Source organism: Hippocampus zosterae, chromosome 6 (assembly GCF_025434085.1).
Source record: "Hippocampus zosterae strain Florida chromosome 6, ASM2543408v3, whole genome shotgun sequence".
NCBI classification, from domain to species: Eukaryota; Metazoa; Chordata; class Actinopteri; order Syngnathiformes; family Syngnathidae; genus Hippocampus; species Hippocampus zosterae.
In genome coordinates, this window is record NC_067456.1 from 11,033,432 (window position 1) to 11,051,295 (window position 17,864).

Here is a 17,864-nt window from a genome sequence, read left to right on the forward strand (position 1 = left end):
GTGGGTGTGTCCAAGTTATCAGGTCAGGTCAGTCTATTCAATAGCCTGACCTGTAATAATATATTGTTGCGTTTGTGGAATATAAATTGAAAAGTAAAACCCAGGGGCGGCCATTTTGACTCTTGGTGTTGACTGAAAAAAATACAGTTGCTCTGGTAACAGCCAATCACGGCTCAGCTTCAGAAAACAAATGATCTGTGATTGGTTGTTACCTGAGCAACTGCAATATATTTTCAGTTGAGAGAAAGTGGCAAAATGGCCGCCCCTGAGATGACTCAAAATGGGTAGATTTTGTTACTCCTATACAACTCATATTCCACACGCACAGCCTTGATCAGAATGCAATGTGAAGACTAGTCAAGGCACAGAGAACTAATTGTCAAGAAAATAATTTGGCGTTGGGCTTCTCCTTTAAAAAACTAATACTTTCCTGTTTTTGCTATTATGCTCAAAGAAAAATCCCAGAATGTGCTGCACACATTAAATATTGCAAGAGTTAGTATTTTCATGAGAATCACGTCAAAATATGACAGGAGCAAAATTTAAATGATAAACGCTGTATATTTACAATGCGCAATTTACAGATAAAAATGGAAAGTACATTATAAAAAGTCAAAACAGTGACACAAATTCTGCAATGTTGAGAACAATGTACAATTAAAAGAGATACAATATTCCTATAATTAGGGGATCATTTTTTTCCATTTGAAAAAGAATGAAGTTGAAACTTGAAAAAAAAATTATCTTAAAAATAAATATTGAAATGTTATGAGAATGTAATGAAAATACAAGGGGGGAAAGACATTGCTGCTTTATTAGAATAGATGACCAACATCTACGTAATGCTGATACAGTAATTCTAAAAAAAAAAAAAAATTCAGTGAAAAAGTTGTCATTTTATGAGTCAAATTAAGATAAGATATCCTTTATTTGTCCCACACTGGGGAAATTTACAAAATTGTAAATTTTGTTCAGAATTGAACATGGTGGCGCGGGGTCAAAATTGTACAACAAAAGTTTAATATTACAATTAAGTTGTAATCTAAAAAATCAAGTACAGAAATCTGAAAAGTGATCGGTTTGATTGACACTGTCAGGGGTATTCATTGATCAGTTTATTATTGTTATGATATATTTTGGTTTTGGATTGAGTGCTGTTTCCAATATTTTGCCAGCAAATAATAGAAATATTGGCTCTCATTTAGATTGCGCATGCATATCTAATGAAGTGCGTGTTCAATATATGTACACTGTAGATGGGGTGCACTGAGCTATACTGCTGTGTGCACTTCCATTCATGTCGCTCATCTTCCTTCATTAGGGGCTAATCAGGTTGAGCATCTAAATACAGACCCGACCATGCATCTTGATAGTCTGTTTTGTGCTAATGAGTCTGGATAGGATGGAGGGCTGGGGCCTGGAGGGGGGGGGGGGGGGGGGGGGGCACTGCCAACCGAGGAAGCATTGTATCAGTTCGCTAAAGAAACGAGTGAATGGGGCTTGTCTGTGATATGTATGCATGACGTATGGTTGTGTTGTTTTTGTCCAGCTGGTGCTTACAATATGGTTAAAGAGAGCCACAAAAAAACATAAAAAAGAACAGCCTAAAACATATGGAGTTATCAAAATATTAGCCGAAAAGCTTTTCATTTCAACTTTTTTGCCATTTCATTCAAAAGACACAAAAAAGCCACCTAGCAGCCAACGAGTGGAGCGCGGGTTCAGACTGGTGCGGCCATTTTCGAGCGCATCGTTGTCACCTGTGACTGTGTGCACCTCATTGAGAGTAGCCAGAGAAGCAAAGGGGGGAGGTGGGGGGTGGGGTCTGACTTGACAGCCTGTGTGTGGACTCAGATTGCTTTCGAGTCCCTCGTTATGGCGTGGCAGCGTGGAAAAGTGATTGACACTTGACAGTTGAGTGAGGCGTGGTTTCAGCACATTCAGTGAAGAGAAGAGCATTTTTTAAAAATAATTTTGAAGCCTTATTTTATATTTTTTCATTTAAATTTGGCAGGTTTGTAAGCAACATTCTTCTCTGTGGTGTCTTGAATTTACATTTGTTTTCACTTTACCGAGACCTTTCAGAAAGTTTTTCATTGTAACTGTCAAAAAAGGTTTTAGGAAGGCAACAGTTTGCCCTGGAACAGAATAGTTTCTATTGGCATGATGTTTAAAAAAAAAATGATTGATTCTCGCAGCCACTAAAAGTGCCATTTTAACTTATAATATGCTGTGATGTATTAGCCATTTTACTTTGTATAATCCTTGTTTTGGACAATTTCTTGATATATGCCGGCGTTTATACATTGTCCTTGAAACCACACTTTAAGAAGAGTCATAGCCAACTGCTCAGTCATGCCTAAATGTTATAAAATGGCGAGACCTCATTGAACAATGTAACTAATGGTCACTTTCCTTCAAAACGTATACTACTGCGCCACAATATTTCAGTAGACGCATCGATGGAAGCACTCGTCTGTCCCTAATAGCTTTCCATTTGCTATATTATTTATGTCGGCTGCCCACTCGTGTGTCGAGCCGGAGATAAAATCCAAGCTCGTTCCCCTTTTTACAATGAATCTTTTCCGATTACAAATAGCATCGAGAGAGAAGCTTAAGGGGGTAGTGGAGGGGATGGAGCACATATGGGAAGAGAGTACTGTGCTAATTTCTCCTAATGGCCCCAATGCAGCTCCACTGTACTGCTTCCATCATCAAGGTAAAAAGCACAGGAACAATCCTGGGCGAAAGAAAAAAAAAATTCTATGCTCGAGCAGCTGTAATTTTCTTTGCCCTATTACATTTAGTAATGAAAAATCCTTTTTGATGGCTCAAGCTCTCTTTTAGGGGGCCTGCATCCAAATGTGCCAGAGGCTTGAGGATGTGAGTCATTAAAAGGAAGAGAGGGGAAAAAAAGAGGAAATTGAACTTAAACTATATGAAAGTTTGGCTTTTTCTTTGTCTCATCTGGATGGAGGAGATTATTTGTGTGTGTGTGAGGGTGCTTTGAAAAAAAAGGAATGAACTAAGGACTCCTTTTGGTTCTTAATGGAGTTTGCTTTTAAGTTTTTAATAGTAGCGCTACTGTGGTTTACATCCCCCTCCCAAAAGATGAAATAATAGTCGGCATTTCATAGGCTATAGATTGTGACACAGAAGTATAGAGCCAAAGGTTTTTTGTTTGTTTGTTTTTTGTTTTTGGGGCGGGGGGGCAGAACATCCAGCAATGGTAACAACAAACTCAGAATTTGATGCAAAGCCATTAGGAGTATTACAAAAATGCTTCGATTGCGGCTCCGGCCTTCCTGTGTGGAGACTGTATGTTCTCCCCGTGAAGCGTGGGTTTTCTTCTGGTACTCTGGTTTCCGCCCACATTCCAAAAACATGCATGGCAGGCTGATTGAACGCTCTTAATTGTCCCGAGGTGTGAGTGTGAGGGTGGATGGTTCTTCGTCAATGTGTGCCCTGCGATTTGCTGGCAATTAGTTCAGGGTGACCCCGCCTACTGCCCAAAGACAGCTGGCATAGGCTCCAGCACGCCCGTGACCCTTGTGAGGGTAAGCGGATTACAAAATGGATGGATGAATCAATAGATAGATAGAAATGGACCAGATGCCACTGGAGGTACCAAGGACAAAGCGAAGGCTCAGCGGGATCCACCCTTTTCCGTTGCCGGTCCGTCTCTTTGGAATGACCTCCCGCGAAACATTAGGCAAGCCACCTTTCTGCTCATCTTTAAAACTCGTCTTAAAACACATTTTTATTCTTTGACTTCTGACTTAGCATTGGCTTGTTTTACTGCTTTGTGCTTTTATTGTTTTTATGTTCTTAATTTAGTCTTGCAACCGTCTTTGTTGTTATATGAATATTTTTTTGCTACATGTACAGCACTTTGTATGCACATGTGGTTGTTTTAAAGTGCTGTATCAAATACGCACCGCTGAGTTGAGTTGACTTCAGTACTTTCTCGGAATAGTTGCATTGGAAAAATTAATTCTATAAGTCGAGACAATTTTGACGTGTATTTCTTGTACAGAAACAGGACTTTTCGCCCATTAACTTATTCATTTTCACAATTTTTCTCTCTTTTCAGCATGCTCCTTGTATAAAAGCCATAAGGTTTGTAAAAATGTTTTTTTCCTTCCACAATTAAGGAGAGACAATTAATCCTGTCTGTGACCTTTCAGCGAAGGCTCAGGTGAGTAATCATTAACAAGGCTAAATGGAATAGCCCATTATGGCACCACAGGGCAACTCTGAAAGAATGCAGACAAGCGATTGACAAGCCCACAATGCAACGGGCCGCTCCCGCCGCGCGTGCTCATATACGACCAAGTCATTACTACCATTTGAATACCAGCGCGCCGGAACAGCCAAACAGTCGTTGAAAGAGACGAGCGCGAGGTAGCGCATGTAAAGAGACCAATGAGTGATTTTTATGACAAGGAAGAGAATGGTTTGCTCCCCCACTTGTCCTTTTTTTCTCGCTCTCTTCCACAGAGACGAAGCTACCTGACAAGCTGGTCATTAGAGAGGTAATTTGACAAGCTGTGCAGAGTGCTTTTCTTTCTTACACCTCTCCAACATCACCACCTCTTGTTTCTTTCCTTACTTATTATTATTAAGCACAAGAAAAGAAATCAGAAGGTGGACAAAAAGTGGAATGAAACTAAGTTTCAAGGGCATCTGGATATCATTCTTGTACTCTCACCCTGTATGGGCCTTTAATACATAAGATATTCCAGCGAGGTAAAGAGATGAAAAAAGTGATCAAGTGAGAAGGACTTTGCTAAATTTTCCCCAATTGCTATTCCTGATATAGCGGATTTTCTTTTTTTAACCAAACCCTGTAAACCACAGATGTCAAAGTCACGGCCCGGGGGCCAGATCTGGCCCGCCACATCATTTTATGTGGCCCGCGAAAGCAAATCAAACATGGCATCTTCCATGATGCTTGCTAAATTATGTACCAAAATTACAAATTTTCATATATAATAAATAAGAGATTTGGAAGCATTTTCTTGTTGTGAAACACCCCATTACAGTAACTTAAACAATAGTTGAATGAACTGTTATTCTTGACTTCGTAATATGATTTCAGTCATAATAGCCCTCCAAGGGAAATGGTAACTAAAATATGGCCTGCGACGAAAATGGGTTTGACACCCCTGCTGTAAACGATTGCCAGTCTGACCACAGAACACATTCCACAAAGATGGCCAAAATACATCTTTGCAGACAGATTGGGCTCATCTCCAGTCTTTTAATTGCAACGTTCCTAGCTCCTCGCTTTTCAAAATTCGGGATGGGAATATTCATTGACGACGGCCTGTCACGCGCTGAAATGTAATGCTAGACGGGGAGTGGATTGCGATAAGGACACCTTTTACATTGACACATTGGAAGCAGTCATTTGAATTTGCTATGTAGAAAAAGGAAAGATCAAAATGGAGGGAAAGATCAAAATTAGACCGGTCAAATGAAGGCAGTTTGTTTCCCCGAAGTGAGCAATCACAACATCGTTAATTACTGGATTGTCAAGAGGACTGCCGACTCTTAAGAGGACTTTGATGCTGGAGTATTATAATTACTCTGTCTGGATGGATGAAGGATGTTGGCTGCATTCAACAATGAGCTTTGTCTCGTGATGGCAAAGATATGTTGCTTTTGGTTGACACAATACGTCGATCACTACTTTAGTTGTGTAAAATATAATTCATTAAATCATTTGTGTTCAGACAAACTCTTCTTGGTGTATTGTAGGTCAAAGCCTTTGACTCTAGCTTAGCTTGCTAGCTGCTAACAAAGAGAAGATTTCTTATCTGGAGTAACATCAAGTGTGTTGTGGGAGGGAAACATCTAAAACCTGCTGGATACTGGCCCTTGAGTTGACACCTGTGAGCTAGGAAGTTGCAATTAGAGAAATGAGATTAGCCCATTGTGCTAAAAACACTTAATTTTGTCCAACAAGAACACTCACTTCTATAGTATATGACCAAGGTGTAGAATAACCAAGGAAAAATCCTGATGCAACACATTGTACAAGTATGGCCTCCATGTAACACAAAAAGTGTATTCTAACCAACTCAATTCTTGATCAATCAACAATTTGGAGAAGATCATCAGAAAACTCTATACAGTATTTCTCTATTTGTCCTGCGACAACATGCCACATTGACAACAATATGTTTTGCAGTGCAAGCAAGATTAATTGACACTACTATCATTTCAAACGCATGAACAAAGCATGATTTACTGTCACTGTCTGTCATGTTTTATTCATACAGGAGATTACTGCAGTTGATTTCTCTGGTCACATTTGAGAGACTGTATTATTTGTGGCATCATTTGCCGGTCTCACCTGTGTGTGTGTGTGTGTGTGTGTGTGTGTGCGTTTGTATTCATGACATCTCAGGACAATTTTATGATAACACACCTTCACAATGAGGACCTGTGGAAAAATGAGGACATTTTTCGCGTCCTCATATTTCCACGCAGTCTACACTACTCTAGAGCTCACGAGGATACTCCCACACCAAAAATAAGTGATGTCCTGAAAGAGCACAATTTTCAGAAATTGTGTGTTTAAGTGTGTTTAACTTTCGACTCACTTTTCATTTGGAAAACTAGTGGCCAACTTCGGTACTTAACACACTTTTAACACACTTTCAGTGACGTCATTGTGCAGGACCTCAAATGTCATCTTTTTCGGACTGACTCACACATTTTCCCCGCCCTCGTCCTGATAAGTCACATCAATTAGCAGTCACACAAAATCCAACATGTGAAGCAGCCAGACAATCCTACTCTCAAACACGACCACGCGTGGATGACCATCGGGTAAGCAATTCCTTTTCATTTATCTTACCGTAACATAGAAGTTGTTCAATATAACCGTGTTTAACAGTGCCCACCAAAGGTAATATCATTCAATAAGACAGCTAGCTAGCTAGCTAGCTCGATCGTTAGCATGCTAATAAGCTTCCAGTAAAAGTAATGTGGACATGTCCTGCAGGCAAGGTTCTGGAAAACTTTTCTAAATCTTTAACAACACAGTCTGTGGAACTTGGTTTTGGTACCATATGTTTATTTCAGTGCAGTATTTGTTTTATTCGATTGCAGTTAATTTGAATTAGTTAGTACAGGTAGCCTAATGAAAGTGGGCCAGGCACTTCTAGCATTTACGCTAAGCCCGGTGTATTTACACTGTTTATTCTTGTGCTGATTCAATTGTACACCGTTTCAATGAAAAAAACAAACAAACGTTTGCAATGAAATTATAGCAGAATTCAGCTTTGTTGGTACATTTGGTCAAGACAATATTGTGTTACTCTATTTTAATTTTACATTGTTATCTGCCTGACAAATGGTTTGCCCGAATCTATTAGTCTGACCAGCAAATGTTTGATGAAGTGAATTTTTGTATTTTTGAGGAAGAAAATAATATTCCTTTGGCTCAGTACTTTTTGAGCCAAAATAAGTGCTGCCATAATATTGTGCTTGCTTGTCTGGCTGACTTCTTCTCACTTTCCATTGTAGATGTTTACTGGTGGTGATAATGTCACAAAGAAGAACCAGACTGAGCCCTGAATCTGAGGCTGGTCCTTTTATCTGGAGTCAACAAGCCTTGTTTGAAAGCCCAGTGGATCAATGATTATAAAGGTATGCTATCAATCTACCTGCTATCTAATTCTTATGGCTACCGCAAGCACATGACAAGAGCTGCAACCAAAGCCTGTCACAGTGACAGATTTTATTCGTACATTGTATTTACCCCAAAAATGTCACAATAAACAGCATATTTTTTATGCCATTGATCATATTGGAGCAAAAATAATTGAAGTACTTTTGAAGAAAATGTTTAGCAGCCATTATCATTCAATTATTGAGAATATTGTATTGCCATGTAGAACTAGGAATATCTTGGAATGAAAAAATAGAAATAGAAATTATTCGGCTTCTGTTAAAATATTGTGCTTCACCAAATATCACAATTCATAAAAACGCATACCATCCGTAATAGTCGAGGAAAATTAGATGCCTTTAAACTTCCTTCATAATGCTTATTTCACCTGATTGAAGAAGGCTGTGGTAGCTGTTTGACAAATCCACATTTTTATCAGCAATTTGTACTGCCCATCAAAAGTCTCTACTTAGTTGAAAACAACGAATGGTCACCGGAATTATTTTTCAGTCATTACATTGTTTTAGTCTGAAAGAGTATGTTTCGGGTGTTGTCTTTATTATTTGAACTCAGTCATGTCTGTTGTCCTGAAATTGTTAGCTATAAGAGCTGTACAGTGGTAACTACCATAAAGAGCCGGCTTGTGCTGTGTATGAAGTTTAATTTATTCAAAAGTCATGTAACTACGACATATTTCTGACACTCTATGGTTGCTATAATGTTGATTTTCATGATTTCAGTCATGCCCTCATACTTCCCAGTTACTGTAGAATACTTTTTAGAATATTTCTGATACTGTAATGTTGCTGAAAAACCTGAGTGTGATCAGGTGAAATGACTTTTGTCTGGACCTAACACTGGAGAGCCTGTGTTCGAATGTCCCGTAATGGCACCGTAATGGTGTTATGTTGCAGACACCAAGTGACGGGATCTTGACTGAACCTTCTGGAGACCAAGAAGGGAGTGAGAGATCCACTTCATCCTTACAACAGGTTACTACTTCTTATCATGATATACTAGGTTTGAGTTTTCAGCTTTCTTTGACAAACACAGGAGAAGTTATAAATCAGAAACATGGACTCTCCATGATTTCAGTCGTCATGTCCTCATATTTCTTTAGACCTGAAAAACCTGAGTGTGTTTCAGGTGACATGACATTTGTCTTAACCTAACTCTGGAGAGCCTGTGTTCGAATGTCCCCATATTGCTGTTCCACAGAACTGAACAGTGTTAACTTTCTATAGTGTGGTATATTCATCCCAAACTCTCCCGTGAGCAATGTTCAATGATAATTAATATTTATTCATTTCTTAACTGGTCAAAATGAAAAATGGTGAATATTTTGACACCGTAATGTTATGTTGCAGACACCAAGTGACCTGACTGAACCCTCTGGAGACCATGAATGGAATGATAGATACACTTCATCCTTACAACAGGTTACTACTTCTTGTCATGATATACTAGGTTTGAGTTTTCAGCTTTCTTTGACAAACACAGCAGAAGTTATGAATCAGAAACATGGACTCTCCATGATTTCAGTCGTCATGTCCTCATATTTCTTTAGACCTGAAAAACCTGAGTGTGTTTCAGGTGTCATGACTTTTGTCTTAACCTAACTCTGGAGAGCCTGTGTTCGAATGTCCCCATATTGCTGTTACTCAGAGCTGAACAGTGTTAACTTACTATAGTGTTGTACATTATTCCCAAACTCTCCTGTGAGCAATGTTCAATGAGAAATAATGTTTATTCATTTCTTAACTGGTCAGAATGATGAATGCTGAAACTTTTGACACCGTAATGTTGTTATGTTGCAGACATCAAGTGACAGGTACCTGACTGAACCCTCTGGAAACCAAGAATGGAGTGAGAGATCCACTTCATCCTTACAACAGGTTACTACTTCTTATCATGATATACTAGGTTTGAGTTTTCAGCTTTCTTTGACAAACACAGGAGAAGTTATAAATCAGAAACATGGACTCTCCATGATTTCAGTCGTCATGTCCTCATATTTCTTGAGACCTGAAAAACCTGATTGTGTTTCAGGTGACATGACTTTTGTCTTAACCTAACTCTGGAGAGCCTGTGTTCGAATGTCCCCATATTGCTGTTCCACAGAACTGAACAGTGTTAACTTTCTATAGTGTGGTATATTCATCCCAAACTCTCCCGTGAGCAATGTTCAATGATAATTAATATTTATTCATTTCTTAACTGGTCAGAATGAAGAATGCTGAATATTTTGACACCGTAATGTTATGTTGCAGACACCAAGTGACCTGACTGAACCCTCTGGAGACCATGAATGGAGTGAGAGATCCACTTCATTCTTACAACAGGTTACTACTTCTTATCATTATATACTAGGTTTGAGTTTTCATCTTTCTTTGACAAACACAGGAGAAGTTATAAGTCAGAAACATAGACTCTCCATGATTTCAGTCGTCATGTCCTCATATTTCTTCAGACCTGAAAAACCTGAGTGTGTTTCAGGTGACATGACTTTTGTCTTAACCTAACTCTGGAGAGCCTGTGTTCGAATGTCCCCATATTGCTGTTCCACAGAACTGAACAGTGTTAACTTTCTATAGTGTGGTATATTCATCCCAAACTCTCCCGTGAGCAATGTTCAATGATAATTAATATTTATTCATTTCTTAACTGGTCAGAATGAAGAATGCTGAATATTTTGACACCGTGATGTTATGTTGCAGACACCAAGTGACCTGACTGAACCCTCTGGAGACCATGAATGGAGTGAGAGATCCACTTCATTCTTACAACAGGTTACTACTTCTTATCATGATATACTAGGTTTGAGTTTTCAGCTTTCTTTGACAAACACAGGAGAAGTTATAAGTCAGAAACATAGACTCTCCATGATTTCAGTCGTCATGTCCTCATATTTCTTCAGACCTGAAAAACCTGAGTGTGTTTCAGGTGACATGACTTTTGTCTTAACCTAACTCTGGAGAGCCTGTGTTCGAATGTCCCCATATTGCTGTTCCACAGAACTGAACAGTGTTAACTTTCTATAGTGTGGTATATTCATCCCAAACTCTCCCGTGAGCAATGTTCAATGATAATTAATATTTATTCATTTCTTAACTGGTCAAAATGAAGAATGCTGAATATTTTGACACCGTAATGTTATGTTGCAGACACCAAGTGACCTGACTGAACCCTCTGGAGACCATGAATGGAATGATAGATACACTTCATCCTTACAACAGGTTACTACTTCTTGTCATGATATACTAGGTTTGAGTTTTCAGCTTTCTTTGACAAACACAGAAGAAGTTATAAATCAGAAACATGGACTCTCCATGATGTCAGTCGTCATGTCCTCATATTTCTTTAGACCTGAAAAACCGGAGTGTGTTTCAGGTGATATGATTTTTGTCTGGACTTAACTCTGGAGAGCCTGTGTTCGAATGTCCCCATATTGCTGTTACACGGAGCTGAACAGTGTTAACTTTCTATAGTGTCTTATATTAATCCCAAATCCTTCTGTGAGCGATGTTCAATGAATAACAATGTTTATTCATTTATTAACTAATCAGGATGAATAAATTTGAATATTTCTGACACTGCACTGTTGCTATGTTGCAGACACCAAGTGTTCCGATCCTGATGAAACCTTTTGAAGATCAAGAAAGGAGTGGAAGATCCACTTCTTCCTTACAACAGGTTACTACATCTTATCATTATATACTAGGTTTGAGTTTTCAGCTTTCTTTGACAAACACAGGAGAAGTTATAAATCAGAAACATGGACTCTCCATGATTTCAGTCGTCATGTCCTCATATTTCTTCAGACCTGAAAAACCTGAGTGTGTTTCAGGTGACATGACTTTTGTCTTAACCTAACTCTGGAGAGCCTGTGTTCGAATGTCCCCATATTGCTGTTCCACAGAACTGAACAGTGTTAACTTTCTATAGTGTGGTATATTCATCCCAAACTCTCCCGTGAGCAATGTTCAATGATAATTAATATTTATTCATTTCTTAACTGGTCAAAATGAAAAATGGTGAATATTTTGACACCGTAATGTTATGTTGCAGACACCAAGTGACCTGACTGAACCCTCTGGAGACCATGAATGGAATGATAGATACACTTCATCCTTACAACAGGTTACTACTTCTTGTCATGATATACTAGGTTTGAGTTTTTAGCTTTCTTTGACAAACACAGCAGAAGTTATAAATCAGAAACATGGACTCTCCATGATTTCAGTCGTCATGTCCTCATATTTCTTTAGACCTGAAAAACCTGAGTGTGTTTCAGGTGTCATGACTTTTGTCTTAACCTAACTCTGGAGAGCCTGTGTTCGAATGTCCCCATATTGCTGTTACTCAGAGCTGAACAGTGTTAACTTACTGTAGTGTTGTACATTATTCCCAAACTCTCCTGTGAGCAATGTTCAATGAGAAATAATGTTTATTCATTTCTTAACTGGTCAGAATGATGAATGCTGAAACTTTTGACACCGTAATGTTGTTATGTTGCAGACATCAAGTGACAGGTACCTGACTGAACCCTCTGGAAACCAAGAATGGAGTGAGAGATCCACTTCATCCTTACAACAGGTTACTACTTCTTATCATGATATACTAGGTTTGAGTTTTCAGCTTTCTTTGACAAACACAGGAGAAGTTATAAATCAGAAACATGGACTCTCCATGATTTCAGTCGTCATGTCCTCATATTTCTTGAGACCTGAAAAACCTGATTGTGTTTCAGGTGACATGACTTTTGTCTTAACCTAACTCTGGAGAGCCTGTGTTCGAATGTCCCCATATTGCTGTTCCACAGAACTGAACAGTGTTAACTTTCTATAGTGTGGTATATTCATCCCAAACTCTCCCGTGAGCAATGTTCAATGATAATTAATATTTATTCATTTCTTAACTGGTCAGAATGAAGAATGCTGAATATTTTGACACCGTAATGTTATGTTGCAGACACCAAGTGACCTTACTGAACCCTCTGGAGACCATGAATGGAGTGAGAGATCCACTTCATTCTTACAACAGGTTACTACTTCTTATCATGATATACTAGGTTTGAGTTTTCATCTTTCTTTGACAAACACAGGAGAAGTTATAAGTCAGAAACATAGACTCTCCATGATTTCAGTCGTCATGTCCTCATATTTCTTCAGACCTGAAAAACCTGAGTGTGTTTCAGGTGACATGACTTTTGTCTTAACCTAACTCTGGAGAGCCTGTGTTCGAATGTCCCCATATTGCTGTTCCACAGAACTGAACAGTGTTAACTTTCTATAGTGTGGTATATTCATCCCAAACTCTCCCGTGAGCAATGTTCAATGATAATTAATATTTATTCATTTCATAACTGGTCAGAATGAAGAATGCTGAATATTTTGACACCGTAATGTTATGTTGCAGACACCAAGTGACCTGACTGAACCCTCTGGAGACCATGAATGGAGTGAGAGATCCACTTCATTCTTAGAACAGGTTACTACTTCTTATCATGATATACTAGGTTTGAGTTTTCAGCTTTCTTTGACAAACACAGGAGAAGTTATAAGTCAGAAACATAGACTCTCCATGATTTCAGTCGTCATGTCCTCATATTTCTTCAGACCTGAAAAACCTGAGTGTGTTTCAGGTGACATGACTTTTGTCTTAACCTAACTCTGGAGAGCCTGTGTTCGAATGTCCCCATATTGCTGTTCCACAGAACTAAACAGTGTTAACTTTCTATAGTGTGGTATATTCATCCCAAACTCTCCCGTGAGCAATGTTCAATGATAATTAATATTTATTCATTTCTTAACTGGTCAGAATGAAGAATGCTGAATATGTTGACACCGTAATGTTATGTTGCAGACACCAAGTGACCTGACTGAACCCTCTGGAGACCATGAATGGAGTGAGAGATCCACTTCATTCTTACAACAGGTTACTACTTCTTATCATGATATATTAGGTTTGAGTTTTCAGCTTTCTTTGACAAACACAGGAGAAGTTATAAGTCAGAAACATAGACTCTCCATAATTTCAGTCGTCATGTCCTCATATTTCTTCAGACCTGAAAAACCTGAGTGTGTTTCAGGTGACATGACTTTTGTCTTAACCTAACTCTGGAGAGCCTGTGTTCGAATGTCCCCATATTGCTGTTCCACAGAACTGAACAGTGTTAACTTTCTATAGTGTGGTATATTCATCCCAAACTCTCCCGTGAGCAATGTTCAATGATAATTAATATTTATTCATTTCTTAACTGGTCAAAATGAAGAATGCTGAATATTTTGACACCGTAATGTTATGTTGCAGACACCAAGTGACCTGACTGAACCCTCTGGAGACCATGAATGGAATGATAGATACACTTCATCCTTACAACAGGTTACTACTTCTTGTCATGATATACTAGGTTTGAGTTTTCAGCTTTCTTTGACAAACACAGAAGAAGTTATAAATCAGAAACATGGACTCTCCATGATTTCAGTCGTCATGTCCTCATATTTCTTTAGACCTGAAAAACCGGAGTGTGTTTCAGGTGATATGATTTTTGTCTGGACTTAACTCTGGAGAGCCTGTGTTCGAATGTCCCCATATTGCTGTTACACAGAGCTGAACAGTGTTAACTTTCTATAGTGTCTTATATTAATCCCAAATCCTTCTGTGAGCGATGTTCAATGAATAACAATGTTTATTCATTTATTAACTAATCAGGATGAATAAATTTGAATATTTCTGACACTGCACTGTTGCTATGTTGCAGACACCAAGTGTTCCGATCCTGATGAAACCTTTTGAAGATCAAGAAAGGAGTGGAAGATCCACTTCTTCCTTACAACAGGTTACTACATCTTATCATGATATACTAGGTTTGAGTTTTCAGCTTTCTTTGACAAACACAGGAGAAGTTATAAATCAGAAACATGGACTCTCCATGATTTCAGTCGTCATGTCCTCATATTTCTTCAGACCTGAAAAACCTGAGTGTGTTTCAGGTGACATGACTTTTGTCTTAACCTAACTCTGGAGAGCCTGTGTTCGAATGTCCCCATATTGCTGTTCCACAGAACTGAACAGTGTTAACTTTCTATAGTGTGGTATATTCATCCCAAACTCTCCCGTGAGCAATGTTCAATGATAATTAATGTTTATTCATTTCTTAACTGGTCAGAATGAAGAATGCTTAATATTTTGACACCGTAATGTTATGTTCCAGACACCAAGTGACCTGACTGAACCCTCTGGAGACCATGAATGGAATGAGAGATAAATTCTCAAAATTCTCAAATTTTCAAAATTCTCATTATTTCCTGGAATATCTTATTTTGATTATTTTATTTTTCCATTTTTAATAAATAATGCCTTCTTTTACAGGTGGGAATAAGAGACGCACGTGGACAGATTATGAAGTGAAGGCTGTTGAGCGACATGTTTGATTTCATAACAAGCCATAAAGTTTCAGGTAAAACGAGCTGTGAGTCCTGTCTCCACGCAGAGCCAGCAGCTCTGAACGACAGAGGCTGGGTGTCCATCAAAAACTACATCCACAACAGGATATAACTGCATTAAAAAGGGAAATGAATGGCTAGTCCATTGAAATGCGAGCACGTCTGGGTACATTTCAGTTCAAGTTAAGTAAAGCAATAGCAATGGTGCATTTAGGGTGGGATGGTCAATTATGGATTTCATATTTGTTGTTGGATACTGTGTTTCACGTTTGTTGTTTCATGATCTTCAAGAGCAATTTGGAAAATCCTTGAAGATGTATGAACATGTAAATTATACTGTATATCAGGCATGTCCCGATCTGGGCCTGGAGGGCCACTGTCGTGCCTGTTTTCCAGCTCTCCCGGCTGCATCACACCTGTTTCAGATGATCAGTTCATCAGTCAGCTCTGATGCAGCATTAGAACATCCTGGGAGAGCTGGAAAACAAAAAGACAGCGGCCCTTGAGGACCGACCTTGGACACTCCTGCTGTATATAAACGTACGTACGATATACAAACTTCTCACAAAAGATAGGCTTATTAGGTTTGAGGCGATATTTCGGAAAAACCCTAAAACATTTGAATTCATCCTATTTCAAGAATTTCAATACTTTTTGAGAAGTTGCTTTTGTCTAACGGTAGCTAAAGAAGTTGCTACACACATGGCACAATATATGGCCAGATTCATTAAAAATTCTTCATCGCAGTATTCACATTTTGACATAATCTTCTTCAGTTCAAACAACCCTCATCTATTGCAGTGCTTTGTGTCATGGAGAGGAGGTGGCATGTTTTCTGTGTTCATAATTTCATATTGTCAGCAATTAAAAAATAAGAAAGTGGACTGACCACATATTTAACCGTCTCTTCTTCTTCACAGCTTATTTTACTATCTTGTATTATTAATGTGAATATTTGAGGGATGACGGGTATAACGACTGTTTGGCACATTCGCCTCACAGTTCAGCAATTGATATTTGAATGTTTGAATCTGGGCATCCTTCCTTTGTAGAGTTCTCCCCATGCCCGAGCATGACAATTGGACACATGTGCCTAACATATACTGTTGGTATGTAACATGAGTCAATTTAAAAATACACACTTTACTCTTAGCTGGTCTTCATAAGTCATATATACTTGAAAATGATGTGTATCCAGGGGGCTCAAAATTCACAAAAACATGAAATGGTAGTGTGTTTGAGGTGACTGTCTCCATAATACACAAAAACCTGTCAATGTCCTCATATGTAGTAGTTTTGTCATAAATAAAAAAAAAATTACGTCCTAGCCAAAATCTGAGTAGATGACTGTCTTCCTGATTTTTTTTCATGGTTACCATATTTTTTTGGAGCCTGTAGGACCACGGGAAAGGCATGTACCCATATGTCGGGTGAACAAACGGACGTCCTGAAAATGCACCAAAACACGTATGTGTGTGTGTGTGTGTGTGTGTGTGTGTGTGTGTGTGTGTGCGTGTGTGTATGACTTAATGTCTTCTGCTTGATGAGCCCAGATACAAAAGGAAAGGTCACGCATACATGCAGGATGCCATCTGGAAAAAGAGGCATTTAAACTCAAAGAAGGGAAGGAATTTTGGTTGTCACATAGTTTTGGATGTATGCGGCTTCAAGATACAATGAGAGATAATCGTTGTAAATTGGGGGTTTGTGCAAACTAGAAACATGTCCATGTAAGTGCAACCTAACGGACACACATTGAAGTAATGTTTGTTGACTTACACATTCTTCCTACTGCTCAGAGAAAAAAAAACTGAAGTTGTATTATTCTTTTTTAAAAAAGTGACAGTATGACAGCATTGTTTTCACAACTGCAATCATCATTTGCACTTCACTCTCAAGTGTCTCCTCACTTGTCTACTTTTTTCATCTTATGGGGCCTCAATATGGTTCTTACTTGTAAACATCTGAAGAGGTTTTACAACCTAGCTTTGCAATATTCTTTGCTAGGAATGTGATTATAATCAGTATTGGAAGAGTGGGGCAGATTCTTTTATTTCGCTGTAAAGTGACAACAATTGGATTTGATATGAAAAGAAGAACGCGAGAAAAGATGTGAACAGTGCAGCTTTTTTTCTCCCAGGTATCTACCGGATTAGAAGACCACATTATTTGAAAGAAAATACCTCAGTCTATATTTTAACAGGGAAAGATGCATGTAGGGTTTAATTTTTGAGAAGGTGAGTCGAACCCCTTCCGCATCTTTCCTCGCTGTTGTTTTGGCGGCGTGTTTTGGGTCATTTCAGGGGTGGGGGGTTTACCAAAAGTGGCAAAGTGTGAAGGCCAACGCATGGAAAATGAAAGGATGCACCACTATTTCTCCATACAAAAGGCAACTATTAAACTCAATGTAGGCTGTGTGCGCATATTTTCTGGACACCTGGGTAAGTGGCCTTGTGGGTCTCAAGGCTGCAACACAGGACATTTTGTTGCCAATCAAAAGTTGTGAAATTCAAGTTTGCACAAAACTGATATTAAAATATAAAAGGAAAATGTTGTGAACAGATTATTGGATATTGTTATCGAGTGAACCCCCGCCCTCTTGTGGTTTGCTATTTACAATTTCACCAATGTATATATTTTTACAACGAAACCCATCCCAACTTGATAAACTCACCAATTGTAATTTTTGGGGTGTTTTTTTCCCCCCTGTAAGGCACCAAGATGTCACAAGA

The 17,864-nt window shown here is 38.7% G+C and overlaps 1 protein-coding gene across 17 annotated transcripts; it reads left to right on the top strand.

Annotated features, from left to right (window-relative positions):
• The first annotated feature begins 7,621 nt into the window (after positions 1-7,621).
• LOC127601945 (cell surface glycoprotein 1-like) lies at positions 7,622-15,717 on the top strand. Of its 17 annotated transcripts, none has more exons than XM_052067667.1 (13): positions 7,622-8,676; positions 9,052-9,123; positions 9,502-9,579; positions 9,955-10,026; positions 10,402-10,473; positions 10,849-10,920; positions 11,300-11,377; positions 11,753-11,824; positions 12,203-12,280; positions 12,656-12,727; positions 13,997-14,068; positions 14,448-14,525; positions 14,901-15,717. In XM_052067667.1, the coding sequence occupies exons 1-13, from the start codon at positions 8,590-8,592 to the stop codon at positions 14,952-14,954; spliced, it is 957 nt and encodes a 318-aa protein (XP_051923627.1). In that variant the 5' UTR covers positions 7,622-8,589; the 3' UTR covers positions 14,955-15,717. The 17 variants fall into 17 exon arrangements, with proteins under 17 accessions (XP_051923627.1, XP_051923626.1, XP_051923632.1 ...); XM_052067666.1 differs by lacking the exon at positions 12,656-12,727 and adding an exon at positions 13,550-13,621; XM_052067672.1 differs by lacking the exons at positions 12,656-12,727; positions 13,997-14,068 and adding an exon at positions 13,550-13,621.
• The last annotated feature ends 2,147 nt before the right edge of the window (positions 15,718-17,864 follow it).